Below are 21,621 nucleotides of genomic sequence, written 5' to 3'. Positions count from 1 at the left end.
GGAGCCAGGCTCTCTCATGGTTAAAGCTTAGGAAGTGAGCATTAACAGCCTTAAGTTCAGCCGTGCTGATGTTCCTTGGTTACATAAATGGGGATTATGGAAGATGGAGTCTGTAGGAGAAATCCAGAATTGCCTCTCCAGTCGAATCAGTGCCTGGTAAAAAACCTGTCAAGAGTCAAGACCTAATATTTGAATTGATTTAAGTGACCAATAATGACTGTAAGCATTTTATTCAGATATTCCGTAACTATTGGCAGCCTGTTGAATTACAAGATTGAATTACAACTGAAGTTCATAGAATCAGCTAAGGAACAGTGTGAAGAGTCTACCAATAAAGGAGCTAAAATAAAATACTATATATATATATATATAAAATATATATAAATATATAAATATATATATTTTATTCCTTGCAAGGTACAACTTTTGTTGCTAGACATACCATTTATTTCTCCTTGAGCAACACTGACCTGGGGACCATGGGTCTGAGCTGACACAGTTCTGATGAATGTCTAGCATGAATGATAAAACATGGATTTCAAGTTTCTAGAAAGTTCTTTTTTTTTTTTTTTCCACACCCCAGGCTCTCCCTTCCCCAGGAACCAGGAATCTGGGATCCCAGCCCCCTCTTCCCTCACACCCCTGTTCCCAACCTCTCCTTCCCCCCAGCCCTGGCCTTTCCTCATATTTCTAGAAAGTTCTACCCCTTGGGAGTCTTAACTAACCTCTAACTATTAAATCAGAAGTAGGGTATCCCGTGTGCAATATGCTGTGTGATAGGTCACACTGGCAAAATCTGTTGGCAGCTTTCCTTGTAGCAAGGTTAATTTGGCTGAAATAAATTGACTTGTCTGCTGATTTTAGTGAACTGAATTTCAGTTCCAGAAAAATAGAGGAAAGGAGGCACCTGAAGTAGAAAGGGATAAGAAAGAGATTTTACAAAGTTGCTTCAAAGTATCAGCGCCTCAGCATTTTTTTTTTCTGAACAAATCCTGAAAATGCCTTTAAAAGGGATTTAATTAGTTGGTTTAATTTAGTTGGTTAGTTCCTTAACCAACTACTGAATGTCCACCCCTCAGATTTGAATAAGGTGGCTATACAGACAGACCCTCGAACTTGTAATCTTGTGTTTAAGGGTTTCACCAAGGTGGGCCTGTTCATTTTTTTCTTGTTGGGAGGGAAGAGAGACCAAAGCTTCTGCCTGTCCTGTCTCCTTTTCCTTCGGTGTCACAAACATTTTAAAACAGAAATCTTTGGGGTGCGTGGGTGGCTCAGTTGGTTGGGTGTCCCACTTCGGCTCAGGTCATGATCTCACAGTTCGGGGGTTCGAGCCCCACATTGGGCTCTGTGCTGACAGCTCAGAGCCTAGAGCCTGCTTCAGATTCTCTGTCTCCTTCTCTCTCTCTGCCCCTCCCCCATTTGTGCACATGCTCTCTCTCTCTTTCCCTCTCTCTCTCTCAAAAATAGATTTTAAAAAGAATAATAATTTAAAAATCCTTGTAATTTTTTTTTTCATGCAATGCAGACCTCTAGTTAAATTCTTCTGGTTTTAAAAATGTATTCTTGGGGTGCCTGGGTGGCTTAGTCTGTTAAGCGACCAACTTCAGTTCCGGTCATGATCTCGCAGCTCGTGAGTTCAAGCCCCATGTCGGGCTCTGTGCTCTGAGCTATGAAGCTCAGAGCCTGGAGCCTGCTTCTGATTCTGTGTCTCCCTCTTTCTCTGCCCCTCCCCTGCTCACACTCTATTAAAAATAAATAAAAACATTAAAAAATGTTTTTAATGTATTCTTTTTAAGAACCCTTGCTCAGTCCCTCTTGAAACAACCAATTTCATAGATTTTCACTTATGAACCATAATTATAGTGTGCTCATTAGTGTTTAAAATAATAGAACTCTTATTTCTACAGACCAAGGAGCACTTAAAATTTTGAAATGAATCTTTAAAGGCAAAAGCCATCACTGCTAGAAGGTACTTTTCTGATTTTTCATTTTTTCCCTGTACGATTCCTTATTGCACTGCTTCTCTCATTGAACTTGACTTTTGAACTCTGATTGACAGTACAGTCAGATTAAAGAACACTCTTAAAAGGCACTGATTGGCTTCTTTCACCCTACAGACCCATGAAAAATGAGGTGACAATCTGACTTTTTTTTTCTGAGTTGATTGGATGTCCGTGTTTACCTTTTCAAACCCTTGATGAGATACGTACTTCTCAATGGCTTTTTTTTTTTTTTTTTTTACTTTGTTTATATAGGTGTTCAGGCAGTGAGGATTTCTCTCTGACAACCCTGTTCCCTTACTCTCTGGAGCAAACAGCAGTCACCTGGCTTTGACAGTTTCATCTATGGTTCAATTTCAGGCTATAGTTAACTGCTAGACTTCCAGGTCCAGTGGGTCGGGTGTGAGTACTGATATCATTATTGATGTCAGACAGCTACCACTGAGTAATAGCTCTCAGGATTCATTTCCCCAACATTATCCTGTTAATGCTGGTACTTCTTCATAAGGGGGAAAGGGTAGCCTCCTAATAAGGAAGTAGATGCAAGAGACTGCAGACATAAGTATTTTTGAAGATTGGCTTCTAGGATCTGATGGAAGGGTACGCACAGAGAATTACTCTCCTTTTAAATGAATCGCTACATGAAGAAAATAAAGGTTATTCCTATTCTCCCATGCAAGAGTGGTTTTTAAAATCTATTTTAATTTTTTTTAATGTTTCTTTATTTTTGACAGAGAGAGAGAGAGGGACAGAGCATGAGCGGGGGAGGGACAGAGAGAGAGGGAGACACAGAATCCGAAGCAGGTTCCAGGCTCCGAGCTGTCAGCACAGACCGCCAGATCATGACCTGGGCTGAAGTGGGACGCTCAACCGACTGAGCCACCCAGGTGTCCCTAAAATTTATTTTAAATAGTGGTTCTGCCTTTTGGAAAGTGCACACTAGCACAAGAAATGTTTTTACCAATGGCTTCTAAATTACCACGTAGTCTAAGCTCAGGATTTTGAATTTCAGAGTAAATCTTCACCGTCAGTTTTTATTAGTAATGTGAACCTATTTCTCTAGTTTCCAGCTATGTGACTTGATTGCAACCAGAATGCTGAAACTTTGTTTAGATGAAATAAGGAACTTACGATTCAACCGTTCTCATTCTTTGCCAATCTGTCGTAAGTTTCAATGAGTTGGAGTATTGAAATATGTTTTCTAGCAACTTTAAATAATAACTAATCAACTCAGAACATCAATGGACCATGCATTGTTTTCAGCCTCACATAACATAAAAGATTAGAACTTGCAAATTTTGGGCAAAAAAGCAATGATCTCCGTTTCATAATAAACTCAGAAACAAAGAGTGAAATTGATAATAAGCAATACTATAAAGAAGTGAATAACGATGCCAACCTTATTAGAAATGCTAATCATGTCCTTGTCAGCCTGTAGCCATGTGAAATTGCCAAACGCATCGTTACTGCCAAAAGGCAGCATGTATGAACTACATAGACTGCCCTGACCCACAGCCCCGCGGGCGGCCAAAATATGTGTGATTAGGGTAAGCACTTTGACTCAGGAACGTGAGTAAGGGAGTCACAGACTCACTTGCCTTCAGAGGCAGGCGCTGAAAATTTGTCATGGATGAGAGGGAGAGTCATGGGGAGTCACAGCAAGTCCAAATTTTGAGTAAAAATATGCGAGGAAGCAGAAGCTATGTGGTAAAGAGTATGCATCAGAAAAGGAGAGAGTCATCAAAGTGGCTCAGGATGCAGAAAATAGAGCTTTGGGGAAGCATGACCTATGAAAACAGCAGTCAGGATGGCAGGTTGTGTTAACAGCAGAACACATCCTGGGGCGCCTGGGTGGCTCAGTCGTTTACGTGTCCAACTTTGGCTCAGGTCGTGATCTCACAGTGAGTTCAAGCTCCGTGTCGGGCTCCATGCTGACAGCTCAGGGCCTGGATCCTGCTTCAGATTCTGTGTTTCCCTCTCTCTCTGCTCCACCCCTGCTCACACTGTGTGTTTCTCTCTCTCTCAAAAATAAATAAACATTAAGAAAAGTTTTTTAAAAATAAAAAATAAATAAATAAATAAAATAAAATAAAAATGGTTCCCGGCCTTTCTGAAGTTGACTCTTCAGTTTTTCTGAGTTCCTGCAAATGTGTATCCTTTAAACAAGGGCCTGCAGGGGCGCCTGGGTGGCACAGTCGGTTAAGTGTCCGACTTCAGCCAGGTCACGATCTCGCGGTCCGTGAGTTCGAGCCCCGCGTCAGGCTCTGGGCTGATGGCTCGGAGCCAGGAGCCTGTTTCCGATTCTGAGTCTCCCTCTCTCTCTGCCCCTCCCCCGTTCATGCTCTGTCTCTCTCTGTCCCAAAAATAAAAATAAAAAACATTGAAAAAAAAAATTAAAAAAAAATAAAAAAATAAAAAAAAAATAAAAATAAACAAGGGCCTGCCACATGTGGGAACTTTAGTGATCTCCGTTCATTTGAACCAAGTGGTCCAAACTCCAATAAAACAAGGAGAAAACATGATCACCTGAGGAGACCAGAGTGAATACCAGATGTTAGCCTAAGCTTAAATGATATGCATGACAAATCAGTATAAAGTGGAGATTAAATGTGTCTACCTAGGTTCATAAAACAAGAATGATAAAACATGATTTCTCATGCACTGTAGAGGCAAACATATATAATTTTTAGCTTAATCATGCTTAAGTTTATTCATTCCATATGTATTTAGTGCCTGGCACATTTTAGATATTCTGTTATTCCTTTTTTTTTTTTTTAATTTTTTTAATGTTTATTAATTTGAGAGAGAGAGAGAGAGAGAGAGAGAGTGCGAGCAGGGGAAGGGCAGTGAGAGAGGGAGACACAGAATCCGAAGCAGGCTTCAGGCCCTGAGCTGTCAGCACAGGGCCCGACGCGGGGCTCGAACTCACAAACTGTGAGATCATGACCTGAGCCGAAGTCAGATGCTTAATTAACTGAGCCACCCAGGAGCCCCCATATGGTTTTATTCCTGAGGGACATCAAAACGAATCAAAGAGTTTTCCTCCAGGAACTTATAGTATATGCCTAGAATAAAACAACATCTTCTTCATTTTTAAAACAATGTACCGCTTTTGAATTCTCAAACCATTAATCCTCACGTAGATTACCCGTGGTCTGGGAAATGGTCTGGGAACCAGTGTCCTGTATGTAACCAGTTATAATATAATGTGGGTATTTGCCTGTAAGTTTCAGCTCAAATCTTGGATTTAAGTGAGTAGCTTCCGTGAGTATTCACAAATGGATCTTTTCTTGCTAACATATGAAGATTTGTGTACCAATATATCTAATTAGAAGGAAGTGGCTACACCTAATATTACTCTGACTACACACCTTAAATATAAGCCTCATCATACAAGGGCTAGACAGGAATACAAAGAGGCACAGGCTTTCTGTATAGATTTGATGTGGTAAGAAGTAAGAGGCTCCCATGTTCATGATCATAAGTCTACGTGGATGTGAGTGGGGACACGCAAGAAAGACTCTTGAAGCCAAGGCAGCTGGACTCCACTATGGAAACTCGGGAAGACCACAGTCTCCTATATTGTCCAGATGAGGTGAGACTCGCAGTGATGGGCACTGTTGAGAGAGGGAAAAGGAAATGAAACATAAATATGCTGATTCTTATTTTTCCTCTTTTTACTCATAAAACATTATTTATTGAGACCAAAACTTTATTTGCCCTCCAATAGCTAATAGCTATTTCCAGCTAATAGCTGGAAAATGGCTAAGATAAGCAAAGATAGTCATTTGGCATTTCATGACATATTTTGGGTTAATCACCCCCGTGAAAATAGTTGTTTGTTTTTTAATTTCTAGGAAGTTTTGGTTAAAATTGAGGATACTTGGTAAATCTCATGAATCCTCACTACATATATCCTTATCAAGGACATTTTAATTTAGCTGGTTGGCCAAATTAATGAAATCTGAATGGCTTTGGCCATGTTTTTGAAAGCCGTCCCAGAACTGGTAAAAACAAATGGTTCTGTTCTTTCTGGAAGAAGTTCAAATTGCCCCCCCCCTCCCCCCCGCCTCCATGACCTCCCTCAGTTCCCTCTCCCCTCTCCTCTCCCCATATTCAGTATCAAGAGGCATAAAATGGTGTTGTGACTATTATTCAGTGACAAGTCATTGTCGATGACTCCCTCCAAAGGGACAGGAAGCTGTGGTTAGACCCTTGCTTTAGGAAGTCATTGTTTTATGACATTTTCCATGTCCTTGTCCTCTCTGGGTTAGATTACTGCAGTGTGCTGTGCTGGGATGTGTCTTTGAAGTTTACTTGGCAGACATTTGTATTATCATTTCAGCCAACATTTTTTTCTACATAATATGTCATAGTAGTATATATTAAAATGATGAATGTGGTTCTTGCCCTTGAAGAATTATGAATCCAACAAGGATCAGCATTTAGTTGATAACCCATCATAGGATGATAAATTGTCATAGGAAGAAGTATCATGACTTATTGACAGAATTTTAGGCAATCTGTTAGAAATATTCATATTGGGGCGCCTGGGTGGTGCAGTCGGTTAAGCGTCCGACTTCAGCCAGGTCACGATCTCGCGGTCCGTGAGTTCGAGCCCCGCGTCGGGCTCTGGGCTGATGGCTCAGAGCCTGGAGCCTGTTTCCGATTCTGTGTCTCCCTCTCTCTCTGCCCCTCCCCCGTTCATGCTCTGCCTCTGTCTGTCCCAAAAATAAATAAACGTCGAAAAAAAAATTTAATAAAAAAAAAAGAAATATTCATATTGGAAAGGCGTAGTCCCTTGCACAAAAATAGGCTTAATATATGCTGGATGGATAAATAAATAAGCAAGTGTACCTTAATTCTAGGTGGATTTTATTTCCTTCCCACATGATGCTTTCTTTCCCTGATATCTAAAATATGAATGCAGTGGAGATTCTTGTTTAATAATTGGGTATTTATTTGTAAGTGACAAAAACCTCGATTTAAACTAACAAGTAACAGGGGCGCCTGGGTGGCGCAGTCGGTTAAGCGTCCGACTTCAGCCAGGTCACGATCTCGCGGTCCGGGAGTTCGAGCCCTGCGTCAGGCTCTGGGCTGATGGCTCAGAGCCTGGAGCCTGTTTCCGATTCTGTGTCTCCCTCTCTCTCTGCCCCTCCCCCGTTCATGCTCTGTCTCTCTCTGTCCCAAAAATAAATAAACGTTGAAAAAAAAATTAAAAAAAAAAAAAACTAATAAGTAACAATTGAAAAAAAAAGATGAATATTCAGATTGATCTAAACTAAGTACAGAGCTCTTCAAAGTCATGGTTTCTAATACCTCGGGCTTCAGCCAGAACAATTTCCTGTGCAAGAGAATGAATTCTGAAGCCATTTCATGTCCTTAGAGCTAAGTTTTTATAAACTGTGTGTTTCAGGAGTCCATCAATTTATCCATTATATTCGTCAAAAATTAAGAAAGATTTATACGTTGCTAATTGGCCTCATGCAAAAACGTGCACACACAGTTTGGTTTTGAATAGATCTGAGTGCTATTTTGAATCGTTAATACTGTGTGTCATTTTCCCACAAATAGCACATCTTCATTTGGATTATAATGTTACATTTAGAGAATAAGAATAAGAATAATTAACAATGAGCATTTATTGGGGCACCTGGGTGGCTCAGTCGGTTAAGCATCCGACTTCGGCTCAGGTCATGGTCTTGAGGTTCGTGGGTTTGAGCCCCATGTGGGGCTCTGGGCTGACAGCTCAGAGCCTGGAGCCTGCTTCAAATACTGTGTCTCCCTCTCTCTCTGCCCCTCCCCTGCTCACGCTGTGTCTCTTTTTCAAAAAATAAACATTTAAAAAAATAATGAGGACTTACTGCGTACTATGTGCTAGGTACTCTTCTCATTTAATCCTCATAACCTGTGAGTAATATAAAATCCTTTGCTTTTTACATGAAGAAATTGAGGCACACAGGGACTGTGGCCAAAGTTGTACAACTAGTAAATGCTAGGGCCAGGATTTGAATCTGAGGAGTGTATACTCCTTTATTCATTCCTCTTAGGGCCTCTGCTAGTCATCACGGACACTCTGTGCATGTTAGAAAAGGGACTGTCTTTGAGCGGACAAATGAGAAAAATGCCACCCCCCACGGGCAGATGCGGCCTCTTTGGATTTCACCGCTAACCTACCCTTTTGGCCAGGGCATTTGTGCAGTGCACAGAACATACAGCACTGCATGGCAGCCTCCTGTTCACCTCCTCCACGACCTGTCAGTACTTTCGTAACTCTCAAGCAACTTTCACATGCATGATTTTACTTGATTTTGGCCTCAGCCGTACTAGGTACACACGAAAGTTAATTATCCTTCCTTTACAAAGGAGAAATCTAAGACTCACCCAGGCATATGCATCGATCACACAGTAAGTACCTCATGAAGACCAAGCAGGAAACCAGGAGCAGGGAGATCCCAGGTATGGAGCCACAGTGTGCTTGACCATCTGCATGCCATACATCTCGTTTCATACAACGCTCCCCAAAGCTCTGCGAGCCAGTTGTCACTGGAGTCTCTATGTGGATCAGGAAATAGGTCCAACCAAGTGAATTGCCTTGCTCCAGTTTCCATATTTTATGAATAAAGGAGTTAGAATTCAACTCTGGGCTGTTTGACTCCAGACCTGCGCTCTTTCTGCCATGCTTACTCCATCTCTGCTTGAGTCTATCGGATCATTAGGTGTAGACGTGTCCATACAAAATAACACTCATTAGTGTTGGGTAGTTGGAGTTTAGGATAAAGCCCTGCTTAGGCAGACAAGATAGCCTACAGGGCATACCCTAGGGAAAATAGTACTTGCGGTTTTAATAGATTGGAATAAGGAGGTAATACTTTCAACAGGGAGAACCACTTACTTAATCGGGATGCGCTAATTGAGCACCTGTTAAATGCCAGGCATTTAGATGTAATGTGAGACACGGCTCTGAAAATGGAAGCACTTATCCTCAAGGGATCACAGTCTAGTTAGTGAGATAACTAAAGGGCCTGGATGTGAACACTTCAGCTCCTCAGTAGTCTCCAGGGACCTCTTTCAGTAGGGGCTCACTTTGTGGATCCTGAGAAGAAACGCTCACAGATTTGGAACTTCACAGATCTCTCCTGAATAGAGTGAATGCATCTAATCATAACAGGCCTTGTTCCCCAAAGGAAGAGCCTGAGACAGGGACTCCGTGCAAGCAGTTTATTGGGCCGGTGGTGTCTGGGAGACAGGCAAGGAGAAAAAGCGACACAGAGGAACATCATCAAGGTTCTGGGCGAGGGGTCTAGAGTGCCCCGGGACCTCCTGAGAAGTGTACCAAAACCTCCCAGAATTGTCCACTCTCAGGGTAACAGTTGGGAGCATTTGTGGCCTATTCTGATTCCTATTCATTGAGAGTTGACTCTAGGGACAGGGGCTCCCCCTCACTTCTGGGTTCGCTGGTAGGCTGAGTGGCTGTTTGCCGGATCTAAGACTTTGGGCCAAGGAGGAGAACGTTGCATGGCCTGGCTTAAAGTAAGAGCTGTGTCTGGAATAAGAGGTGGGTTGAGAGTCTGGGACCCTGTTTCGGACCCCTCCGTGTGTGGCAGCGCTAGTTGGCTTTTCTTGTTACAACTGAAAGAGACCAACCAAGTGGGAGGGCGTAGGCATCAGACCCTGGAGGGTCAAAGCCGGGCATTGCCCTGGTCCCTTAACCTCTCCGGGTCTCCATGGATGCCCGTCTCCCCTCACCATAAGCCACATGCCCAGTGCTTGTGCCCTCACACAGTATTCATTCCCTCCGAATCTGGGCTGGTGCCGTTACTCACTTTTGACGAGAAGAGCATCGTGGCAGTAATGCCGTGTGCTGTTTCAAGGTTAGATAAGAATCCTTGCAGCTCCCCGCAGGGTTTCTTGGGATGCTTGCTCTTGGAATAGTGTCTCTTGGGATCTAGGTGGCATGCTAGTAGAAGCTTGAGCTACGTGCAGAAGTCACCTGGTTTGCTCTGGTCACCAGCCCTAGCTGAGCTCCTGGCTGACAGCCCGCATCAACTGCCAGCCATGTGTGTGAGGCATCTTGGGTGTCCAGACTAGTCAGGCTGTCGGATGACTCAGCCCCAGCAGCTCTCTGACCATAACCACATCAGAGTCTCCAAATGGAAACAACCCAGCTGAGCCCAGGGAACCCTCAGAACCATGGCGCATAATAAATTATCGTTCTAAGCCACTAAGTTTTGGGACAGTTTGTTACGCATCAGTAGTTCAGTGGCACAGGATATAAATCAATTATTTCTTAGATATCAGCAAGGTTTTACTTGGGCACACAGCCGCTATGTCAGTTTTTTACCTTTTACGTACCACAAAGTGGATCCTTTGAAATAAACTTTGTGGAATAATATTGCTGCTTAATCAGTTTTCTCATGATAACGTTATAGATGAAATTCTTAAATTTATTGTGCCATAAGCCCTTTTGTGGTCTGGGAAAGCCCAAGGGAGTCTTTCTTAGAGCAATATTTTTAAATGTGTAATGTGAAATTTGTAGAATTACGAAGGAAACTAATCATACGATGTCGTAGCTGTCAAAATATTTTAGAAATCAAATCTCTAATATGTATATGGTAAAAATGTACTTCCTATTAGTAGATTATGTAACAGTACTAACAACCTTGAAAGAATCTTACAGAGACACCCATGTACTCACTCCCTAGATTCTCCCATTAACATTTCATATACTTTCATTATCACATATCTGTCCATCTAAGCATCTATCCACCCATCGGTGCATCATCAAATCATCCTAATGTTTTTGTCCATGTCAATGTAAATTGCAAAGCAAATTGTAGGTTTCCTCTAAATAACAGCGTATCTATCATAAACTAGAGGATGGACATATTTCAAGATACCTGAAACAGTTATAATCTGACATGAAAATATGCGTGATTCCCGTGGCTGACATCACAGGTACTGTTAATACTACTCTAGTTTGTTGCTAACATTCATAATTGAGAGAAATGCTAAATTTCAGTCAGAATTACTGAGAAGAAGATGCAGTGATTTTCCATTCAAGTTCATGAACTCCCTAGATTTTATTCATTCATGGACTCCTTGGGCTCCCAAAGCCCCACGTTAAGGGACCTCATGTGTGAAACGTGCAGATAGCCTCTTAATTAATGTAAATTGTAAGTCAAATACATAAAATAATATAGGTATACTTTAAAACTCAAGTTTTAAACATAAAGTATGGCATTTTTTTCCTTTAAGGTTCTACAGTGAAATTAATGGAAGAAGTTTGGAATACTCCAAAGAGTCATTGAAAAGAAAAAGAAAGGAGGAATTATTGAATTGACATCTGTATTAGTTTGCTAGGCCTGCTCTAAATTCCAAAAAGCCAGTGGCTTAAAACAACGGAAATATATTCTTACAGTCTGGAGGCTCTGTGTCCAAGGACGTATCAGTAGGGCCATGCTCTCTCTGTGGCTCTAGGAGAGAATCCTTCTTTGCCTCTTCCAGCAAATACCTCTTCTGGGGTTTGCTGGCAATCCTTGATGTTCCTTGGCTGGTAGATACCATCCTCCAATCACATGGCCGTCTTCTGTGTCTTCACCTTTTCTTCCCTTTGTGCATGTCTGTCTCTATGTTCACGTTTGCATAGACACCAGTAATGACACCAGTCCCATTGGATTAGGGCCCACCCTAATGACCTCATTTTAACTGATTACCCCTATAAAGAATTTACTTCCAAATAAAGTCACGTTGTGAGGTACTGGGGGTTAGAACCTAAACATACCTTTTTGGGGGGATATAATTCAACTGATAACAACAGCGGACCATCACAGTTCCAAGGACCAAAAGTTTAGTTGTAGTTCGAAGCCAAATATTTCTAGAAGGATCTGAGATTAAATATGACTGGAGTTACATGGTCTGGTCTTACTTTTTACACAGTAAGAACAGTAAACTTGTGCCAGATAGCCCTTTATGATTGTGAGAAAATTTAAAATCCAAAAATTCAGATCTAAGTAATTGCTGGCATTCATGTTTTAGTCAAAACATCAGGTCCCAAGTTGCTTTATCTATTTTTCAACAGGATTACATTGCAGAAAATGTTAAAAGAAAATTATGTTCAAAGCACGGTTTTAAAATTCATAGTGGAATTGTACCCGATTAGTCAACAACAGTTATTGAGCAACTGTGAGTACTGTATTCCCTGAAGAGAAAAGAATATAGTAGACATGAGCCATGTCCTTACGGGGTTTATAGCACAATAAGCCAGATGCGATTTACTCACGCACGCAGACTCACAAGACACTCAAAAGAAGTTTCTTTTATTTCAAAAATCCTTGTTATCTCCATGTTCATGTCTATCTAAAATCTTTTTCTGATTTTGAATTGGTTGAAAATTCAGCTCATGTTGGTCATTTAATTGTAACGTCAGGTTTTTCTTTTAAAACGTTTAAAACTTGGGGGCACCTGGCTGGTTCAGTCTGTAGAGCGTGTGACTCTTGATCTCGGTGTTGTGAGTTCAAGCCCCACGTTGGGGGTACAGATTACTTGAAAATAAAATCTTCAGAATAATTTAAAATTTTAATAATTGTTGGGGCACATGGATGGCTCAGTCGGTTAAGCGTCTGACTTTGGCTCAGCTCACGGTCTCACGGTCTGTGGGTTCCAGCCCTGCATCCGGCTCTGTGCTGACAGCTTGGAGCCTGGAGCCTGCTTCAGATTCTGTGTCTCCCTCTCTCCCTGCCCCTCCCCTGCGTGTGCTCTGTCTCTCTCTCTTTCTCTCTCTCTCTCTCTCTCAAAAATAAACATTAAAAAAATAATCATTGTTAATGTATTTTAATAAATAATTTTATTTTAAAATTCAATATTGATTAATACTGCCTCTACCAAAACCGTCCAGAATCATGAGGAATCAACTTGATGAGGTCGTTGTTGCTTTGAGTAAGATAAAAATGGTAAAATACTTACCATATCGAACATTTTAATAAATGTTGGCTCTTATTACTAAATCTGTTGAATGTACAGCACAGAATCACCAGTCATTTAGACCCTTTGCCTGTAGCACTGATCTTCATGTGGCTCACTGTAGCCCTCATCTTTGTGGCTTTATACTTTACAAAAATGTAATCGAAGATACATTATTCAAAGTTGACCTTTGAATAATGTGGGGGTGAGGGTAGCCAACCACCCACACAGTTGAAAATCTGCATGTAACCGTTGACACCTCCCAAACCTCACTGCTAATTGTGTGCTGTTGACAGAAAGCCATACGGATGACACAGTCAACTACCACATTTTTTGTATGTTCTATGTATTGTAGACTGTATTCTGACAAGAAAGTAAGCTAGAGAAAAGAACATATCGTTAGGAAAATCGCAAGGAAGAGAAATGACATTTATAGTACCGTACTGTATTGAAAAAAAAATACCCCTGTATAAGTGGATCTGATCAGTTCAAAGCCATGTTGTTCAAGGGACAGCTGTATTTCTTGTGAGGAACCATAGAACATTATTATTTTCAAAATAAGTAGGAACCATAATTCCACAGAATTCTTAGACACTTAAGGGAAACATATGGTCTTTAAAAATACATATATATAAATTCTTCGAGATTGGAAAAGACCCAAAGAAAAAAATCCAGATGCCATTTGATTTCAGAGAGAGAGAGAAGTCTAGAAAGCATTGCTTTGGCTCAGTGGGTCCTCATTGAAAGGTATTGAATATCTCTAAATCCTAATTCCTCATTTTTAAAGTGTTCATATCAATACCTACTTCCAGGATTGCTTGGACCTGAGTATATGTAAATTCCCTTAGGCCTTGCCGGTCATGTAGTAGATGATCAGGAAAAGGACTTCTGATTCCCAGCCCCTTCTGTAGTCTCGTGTGACCTCAATCTCTTGGCCAAGATGGTCAGTCTGCTAGGAAAAAAAATTTCAGTGAAATGGAAAAAATGCCGTGCGTTTCTTTGATCGTGATTTAACTTTCAGTCTGAGAGAACATTTAGAATTTGGAAGAAAAACGAAGTAAAAAGTGAAGTAGATGGTTTGTTCCCCCTCCATTTGTGTCTGTGCAGCTTCAGGTGGCCAGGTTTTCCCTTGCTCACAGATTCCCTCCTGCAGAACCTTCCAGAATGCTTCCGCCTGGTGAAGAGAAGGACCACAGCACGGTGTTGTTCCAGTCGCCTGGTGTGGCTTGCTGAGGGAGAAGGCAGAGGTCCGCCTGTATAATCCGATTTCATCAACTCACACTAATCACTACTGATAGTAGCAAAATTTAGCCTGGATCTGCTTGGTTAATCTAGATTGACAGGAGGTAAAAGAAAAGGGACGCAAGGACACAGAAACAAAGGGAGGAGAGCCAACACTGATTTCCAGCCTTGCTCTTCCATCTGGGGCTTCTAAATTGTTCCCCCCTGGGGCTTCTATTTTTCTTACCTTATAAACAAATGTTGCTGGTTGTTAGGAGACCAGCCTTTGCACGGAGCAGTTTTAGCCACAACAGGTGCACTGTGAGTCTCCGGGACCGCGGAGAGAGCAGTTCCTCCGTGAGGCTGCGCAGAAGGTACTTACAGGTACACATTGTACCTGAGACTATGTATTATTTATTGAAACTGAGCTCTGCATTCTCTTTCTCCTCTGGGCAGCCCTGGAGCCAGGCGCCTCCTAAAATGGATGCCACCAGCAGCTAACCTTGCAAGGTCTCCTAAGTGCTTACTTTCACTATTTCCCTTGCTAGTGATTGCAAGCCCTCGCCGGCGAGCTTTCCATTTAAGCTTGGGGAGCAACTGGGAATTGCACTTCAGCAGCCGAGGGAGGAATTCCTCTGTGATTTTGGACTTTTCCACATGGATTCAGGTGTTGTTTTTTTAAGGAAGTAGCCCACTGCGGATTTTTGCGGCTGTAGAGAAGATAACACATGTTGCGGCTCCCGCCTCCACATACGGAGTGATTAAAGTAGTGATCTGTTATGTGTGTGTTCACATGCTTAGTCCTGCGAAGAAGAATGGGTTACCTGAAGGTCATCTTCGTTGTTACTTATGACATCCGTGTCTGGCAAACCAGGGAACTTTTTGCATTTGGGTAACAAAGACATTTGGAATATACTCCGTTGGATTTTCCATGTTGGTGAAACTGTTTTTGGCCACCTCGATACTGCAGGTTGCCATGCTAAAACCACCTAAGGGTAAAAATGTCTCCTGGGTAAGTAGATACGATTTTATATGTCTTAAGATATAATTTGAAAACTGAAAGGCCTCTCGTGGTTTCCTGTCAGTAGAAGTGTTTGGGAGACTTTCAGAAAGTGTTCGCCTTAGAGAAGCGTAGAAGTGTCTTTATTAGTGTTAGGAATCCTTTGGCAAAAGCCTGGCGGTGTGCTTGCTAAAATATGGACGATGACAGGTGTGCTTGCTAAAATATGAACTATAACACATGTAAACTCTTGGTTCGTTTTGCCACTTTTAAGTTGCTTCGGATTCACATCTATACCCAGAATTTAACATGCATCAATGCAAAGTCAAGGCTGGTTTGAAGATGTTTTTAACTGTTCGTGCTCAGTAAAGATAGCATAGATTGATAGTATTAAGTCAAATTTTACGGGTAGGATGTGCAGAGTTTTCATTATTTGGGCCTACCGTTCCCTTTTTTGTCCTTCGAAGCGCGATAGCAATAGTTATTTCTCAGTTTTACACGTCTGATTAAATTCTGTCAATCAATAATGGACACGTACGAGGAAAATTTAACATTCCAGGAATAACATGACATGTTAATCCTAATCAAGTTTGACTCTTGAATGTTGTTTCAAGTTAGTTTCCTACAAAAGTACAAAATATATTGAGCTTAAAATAATGAGAACAATCTGTAAACTCTTAAACAAGTGGCTTTCATTCTCTGCTATCATGTTTAGCGAGCTTGATACATTAAAATTAACAGGCAAATGGATTCCCTTGTACTCTCCGTATAAAGTTGGGTCTCGAACACCAATGTTTTTAGCCGGCACCGGCACGTGCAACCCAACCATATTCATTGCAGACTTTATTAGATTTATGATTGTGGTCTTTGCTTAAAGTAACTTGGGGAAAATAAATGATTCTATTTTTACTGCCTTAATTTGAAATCTAGCTGATTAGGCCTTTCTTTCTTTCCATGAAAGAGCACAGTACATACTTGAAAATGGTGACTGATTTCTTTTCTTTTTTTTTTTTAATACTTTTTTTAACGTTTATTTATTTTTGAGACAAAGAGAGACAGAGTATGAACAGGGGAGGGTCAGAGAGAGGGAGACACAGAATCTGAGACAGGCTCCAGGCTCAGAGCTTCCAGCACAGAGCCCGACGCGGGGCTCAAACTCACGGACCGTGAGATCACGACCTGAGCCGAAGTCGGACGCTTCACCGACTGAGCCACCCAGGCACCCCGACTGATTGCTTTTCTTGACGGTTGTTCTGTATACTACTTAAGGAAAAGAGATGTATCTTAGTTTGAAACACAATTCCCCCAATTATTTCAAACAACTGGCAACATTTTTTGCGAGTTGTTCATTGTCAGAAATTAATATTGGTATTCTTTGTCTCAATACTCTTGCCGCTGTTGGTTTTTCGTCTCATCCCAGTATAACCAAGGGGTATGATTCACAGACTCGTGGCCTATTCACTGAGTTTCTTTCCCACTCTGTAAGGATGGCTCCAGCAGCTAATTCTGATTTCCAGTTGGGTCTCTGCCACTTTCTCCCAGTACGTAAACACCGAAGAAAGGAGTAGTTGCAAAAGTATATCCCCTCCCTCATCCGATTAATCCCTTCTAAAAGATTATTTCCCCCAAAGCAGTGTCTGCCTAATGGGGTGTTTCTGCTGTGAGGGCAAAACTCGAACCATTTTATAAGCTTCGATCACCATCGCGTCTGGTTTCCTTCAGACTCAGTTATGCCAGTATTTTGTTAAAAGTTCAAGTTGTTGGCTAAAAATGTAAAAACTGATATTTTAATAGAGTCGGGATACTTGTATTTTCTTAGGTTATAGTTTTCACTGTCTATTCCACTGTATAAATGTATAAATGTCACTGTACCCGGGCTTGTCAGAAGCAAAGTTTAGGAGTTGAATTACTGTTACATACAGAGAATATAGTAATTTGGTTCGTGTGCGCTGATTGTGCGGTGAACCAACACTGACTGTTCATTGGTGTTATGAAATGACTTATTTTAAATATAGGGCACAGACAGACACCTTTGGATGTTGACCTTCACTTCGGATTTAATCAGTGTGCTTGTTTTAGGCATTGGATGACATTTCTCTGGGTTTTTTGGCTATGTGGAGGGAAATGTATCTGGTAGTCCTGCCTTTGCCATTGGCCACTTTCCATTCGAGCATTTATTTAGACTTGAAGTCAAGAGAAGAATAAAATGATTCATCTCATCTGAAACCAAACAGGCAACCTCTCTTTGGAGAGAGTGGGTCTTCTATCTCTCTCCCCCTGGTTCGTCTTGAGTATTCCTTAGATATGCCTTGCCCCATCTGGTAAACACGAACACGTATTGCCAGATATCACAATCCGTAGGGAAACGCCACTTTCTTTTTGTGGGGGCGCCCTCTAAGGCAGTGTGTTTCCCGGGCACCTGCTCCTATCGTTCCCGAGAGTTTCCCTGGCTCTAAAATGAGTAAGAACAGAAACTACCTGCTTCTCTTGAGATGTGAGGGTTAGCAGGTCCTTTTGCTGTGCGGGTTCGACGATCATTCCACAAAAATTTACTGGACGCCTCTTCTGTGATATTCTCAGCACTGAGGAAACAGCAGTGAATAAGATCCTCAAAAATCCCCGTCTGCCCTGAGCTCACATTTTAGTGAAAGGAGACAGACAAAAAGCAAACACATAAGCACTGTGCGATGTGGTGAATAAACTAGAGCAGGGACTGGCTTAGAAAGTGCCAGGAATTGGGGGGGGGGGGTTGCCAATTCCTTGGTCAAACTATTTGAGCAAATGCTTCAAGAAGGTAACAGAACCAGCCATGTGGAAATGTAGGAACCAAGTATTCCCAGCAAAGGAACGTTCAGGTACCAAGGTCCTGAGCAGGAACGTACCTGGAGTATGCTAGCATGGCTGGGCTGCAGGGACATTCTTAAAATTGCTTTGTGCCTCCTGTATGCACTTTTTATATCTTTGGTAACTGTTTCACAGGGGATTCCAGGGCAGATCTCAATGCCTCTATTCAAATCTCAGAGACTGGAGGTATGCAGAGGCTTCCTAGGACAGCAGTCACCACACTTGCCAAATAAAGGTTACAGACAGCACAAAGAAAGGGGAGGGAACGGATCATCATGGCACATTCACGCTTGATAGAACGTGTTATGGCCCTTTTTTTCCCCTTTGGTTCTTTATTTCCTTTTTTTAAATTTATTTTTTTAATTTAAATCCGTTAGTTAACATACAATATAATAATGATTACAGGAATAGAATTTAGTGATTCATCACTTACGTACAACACCCAGGGCTCACCCCAACAAGTGCCCTCCGTCTTGCCCATCACCCATTTAGCCCATCCCCCCCACCCAACACCCAGCCAGCAGCCCTCAGTTTGTTCTCTGGATATGAGTCTCTTATGGTTTGTCTCCCTCTCTGTTTTTATCTTATTTTTGCTTCCCTTCCCTTATGTTCATCTGTTTTGTATCTTAAATTTCCACATATGAGTGAAATCATATGATATTTGTCTTTCTCTGACTCACTTATTTCGCTTAGCATAACACACTGTAGTTCACCCAAAAAGTGTTATGGCCCTTTAGAGTTCAGAAGTTTGTTTATTTTTTAATGTTGTTGAGAGTTTTACACATAAGCATAATGATGTTTTTGGAGTAACAGAAATTAGAACAAATTTTAAAGTAATGTTAAAGATAGTATCTAGAGGGGCGCCTGGGTGGCTCCATCGGTTGAACGTCCGATTTCGGCTCAGGTCATGATCTTGCGGTCTGTGAGTTGGAGCCCCGCGTCGGGCTCTGTGCTAACAGCTCAGAGCCTGGAGCCTGCTTCGGATTCTATGTCTCCCTCTCTCTCTGCCCCTCCCCTGCTCAAGCTCTGTCTGTCTCTCTCTCTGTCAAAAATAAATAAACATAAAAAAAAAAGATAGTATCAAGAAAGAATAGGGGTGCCTGGGTGGCTCAGCGGGTTCAGCATCTGATTTCAGCTTAGGTCATGATCTCCCATTTCGTGAGTTTGAGTCCCACCTCAGGCTATGTGCTGACAGCTTAGAGCCTGGAGCCTGCTTTGGATTCTGTGTCTCCCTCTCTCTCTGCCCCTCCACTACTCACGCTCTCTCTGTGTGTCTCAAAAATGAATGAACATTTAAAAAACTTTAAAAAAAAGAAAGAATATTTAGGGACAAGGATTCAGATCTATGGAACACAGCTTTCCCAATGACAGTTTTTTAATAAAAATTTTAAAGCTTATTTGTTTATTTTGAGAGAGAGAGACAGAGAGAGCGCACATGAGCAGGGGAGGGGGAGAAAGAGAGGGAGAGAGAATCCCCAAGCAGGCTCTGCTCTGTCAGTGCAGAGCCGGATGCAGGGCTCAAATTCATGAACTGTGAGTTCATGACCTGAGCTGAAATCAAGAGTTGGACGCTTAACCGACTGAGCCACCCAAGCGCCCCTCCCAGTAACAATTTTTACTTTTTGTCAGGATACAGTTAAGTACACAATATGAAACTTTATTGTGAATCTCCACATATTCTTTGACTATAAAAAATTCTTTCCGAAGTCTGGGTTTTGAGACATGGTCATGTGGGCATTTGTTCATTAAAGCTGTATGGACCCCTTAAGGCTGTAGATGTGACTTTATGCCACACTGACCTACTTTGTTGAAAAGTTGCTCTGCCCTGAAAATACAGAAATAAAAGACCCGACTTAGGATCCAGTCACTGAGCAAACTCCCTTGTCGTTCTTTTAATTCTCAAGAGCTGAAATCAATCACACTCAAGTTTCTGACATCCCAAACCTGTGATCCCCTTTAAAATTATTATTTCTATATAGTAGGTAGTATATTTCATTAGCTGCTTTTCTGTTTTTTTACTTTGTACCATAAAAAGCAAAAATAAAATTTATGTAAAAAAATGAAGGCAGGCTATAAAGGACATAAATGAATTATATTCTCCTAACAGAGTGCTAGAGATTAAGTAAGAACTCAGAACTTTGAGGTCTGCTGTCTATTTCTTGATAGAGATGCTCCTAGCAAATGCATTAAGAATGCACCGTTATTATCTTATAAAATACATGTTACTAGAAGTTAGCTAAAAGACGAACATGAAAATGAAATATACTACAAATAGGATGGCACCCTAATAGGTTTCTGACGTGGAAAAGCTATCTGTCCTCCAGCAAGAAACTCTATCTCCCCTCCTTGGTCAGTTGACTCTATATTTCATCTTATTTCCATATAAATGTCTTATTCAGGTTGTCAAGGATTCACTAATCTTCTGAGTTTTTTTTAATTAGTTAATTTGTAAATTTACATCCAAGTTAGCCTATAGTGGAACAATGATTTCAGGAGTAGCTTCCTTAATGCCCTTTACCCACTTAGCCCCTCCCACCTCCCCAAACCCCTCCAACAACCCTCTGTTTGTTCTCCATATTTAAGAGTTTCTTATGTTTTGTCCCCTTCCTTGTTTTGATGTTATTTTTGCTTCCCTTCCCTTATGTTCATCTGTTTTGTTAACGTCCTCATACAAGTGAAGTCATATGATATTTGTCTTTCTCTAATTTCACTTAGCATAATACCCTCCAGTTCCATCCATGTAGTTGCAGATGGTAAGATTTCATTCTTTTTGATTTCCAAGTAATACTCCATTTTATATATATATACCACATCTTCTTTACCCATTCATCCATCGATGGACATTTGGGCTCTTTCCATATTTTGGCCAGTGTCGATAGTGCTGCTGTAAACATGGGGGTGCATGTGTCCCTTTGAAACAGCACACCTGTATCCCTTGGATAAATGCCGAGTAGTGCATTTGCTGGGTCGTAGGGTAGTTCTCTTTTTAGTTTTTTGAGGAACCTCCATACTGTTTTCCAGAGTGGCTGTACCAGTTTCTGAGGTGTTTTTTTTTTTTAACCTCTCTGATACATACTTAATGTCTGTCTTGATGAACTTAAAGTTGAATGGTGTTATTATGACTTTGTCAGAGATTTATCTCTTCTTGGCTTCACTTCACTAGATATATAAGTTTCACTGCAGTATCTAGACTACTGGTCTTTCAGTCAGTAACAGTTTCTGAAAATATCCAATTTTATATTTTCCTTTTTTATGCTCTGAACATATGCTGCTGTCATCGGAAATACTTCCCCATTGTTGTTTTCTCCCCTCTTTCTCCTTGTTGGGATACATTAGGTTTATTAGACTTATTTCAAACACCTGTGCAGATTTTAATATTTTTCACCTTCGCTCACAACTGACAGGAAATCAGAGTGTGTCTAGTGATACAGATAAAGTATTTACTTTTGCTCATAGCCGCTGAGCAAATTTCACGTGTGGAGATGGGTTTTTTTTTTTTTTTGTCCTTCCTATATATTTATTTTTTAATTTTTTTCTCTTTTCTTTCCTTTTCTTTTCTTTTCTTTTCTTTTCTTTTCTTTTCTTTTCTTTTCT

General features: G+C 41.2%; 1 protein-coding gene and 1 long non-coding RNA gene across 8 annotated transcripts in view; one reads left to right on the top strand and one right to left on the bottom strand.

The window, feature by feature from the left end:
• The window catches only part of CACNB2 (calcium voltage-gated channel auxiliary subunit beta 2), a 381,041-nt gene that overhangs the window by 137,676 nt on the left and 221,744 nt on the right, over nt 1-21,621 (top strand). The window contains exon 1 of one of the 6 annotated variants that reach the window (XM_040451277.1): nt 14,010-15,195. The exons of the other annotated variants lie outside the window; for them this stretch is intronic. Within the exon in view, the coding sequence (XP_040307211.1) occupies nt 15,115-15,195 (81 nt within the window). The 5' untranslated portion in view covers nt 14,010-15,114. Of the gene's footprint in view, nt 1-14,009; nt 15,196-21,621 lie in introns of those variants that run through there. 6 annotated transcript variants of the gene reach the window in all.
• The window catches only part of LOC121014750 (uncharacterized), a 9,903-nt gene continuing 4,610 nt past the window's right edge, over nt 16,329-21,621 (bottom strand). For both annotated transcript variants that reach the window (XR_005783406.1, XR_005783407.1), the window contains 2 exons: nt 17,662-17,765; nt 16,329-16,443 (listed from right to left, as the gene is read on the bottom strand). This is a non-coding gene — a long non-coding RNA (uncharacterized LOC121014750). The remainder of the gene's footprint in view (nt 16,444-17,661; nt 17,766-21,621) is intronic.

This window comes from Herpailurus yagouaroundi, unplaced genomic scaffold, assembly GCF_014898765.1.
Source record: "Herpailurus yagouaroundi ecotype Mexico unplaced genomic scaffold, PumYag 203, whole genome shotgun sequence".
Classification (NCBI taxonomy): domain Eukaryota; kingdom Metazoa; phylum Chordata; class Mammalia; order Carnivora; family Felidae; genus Herpailurus; species Herpailurus yagouaroundi.
Note: the sequence above shows the minus strand (reverse complement) of the source record. Positions and strands in the feature narration are given on the sequence as shown.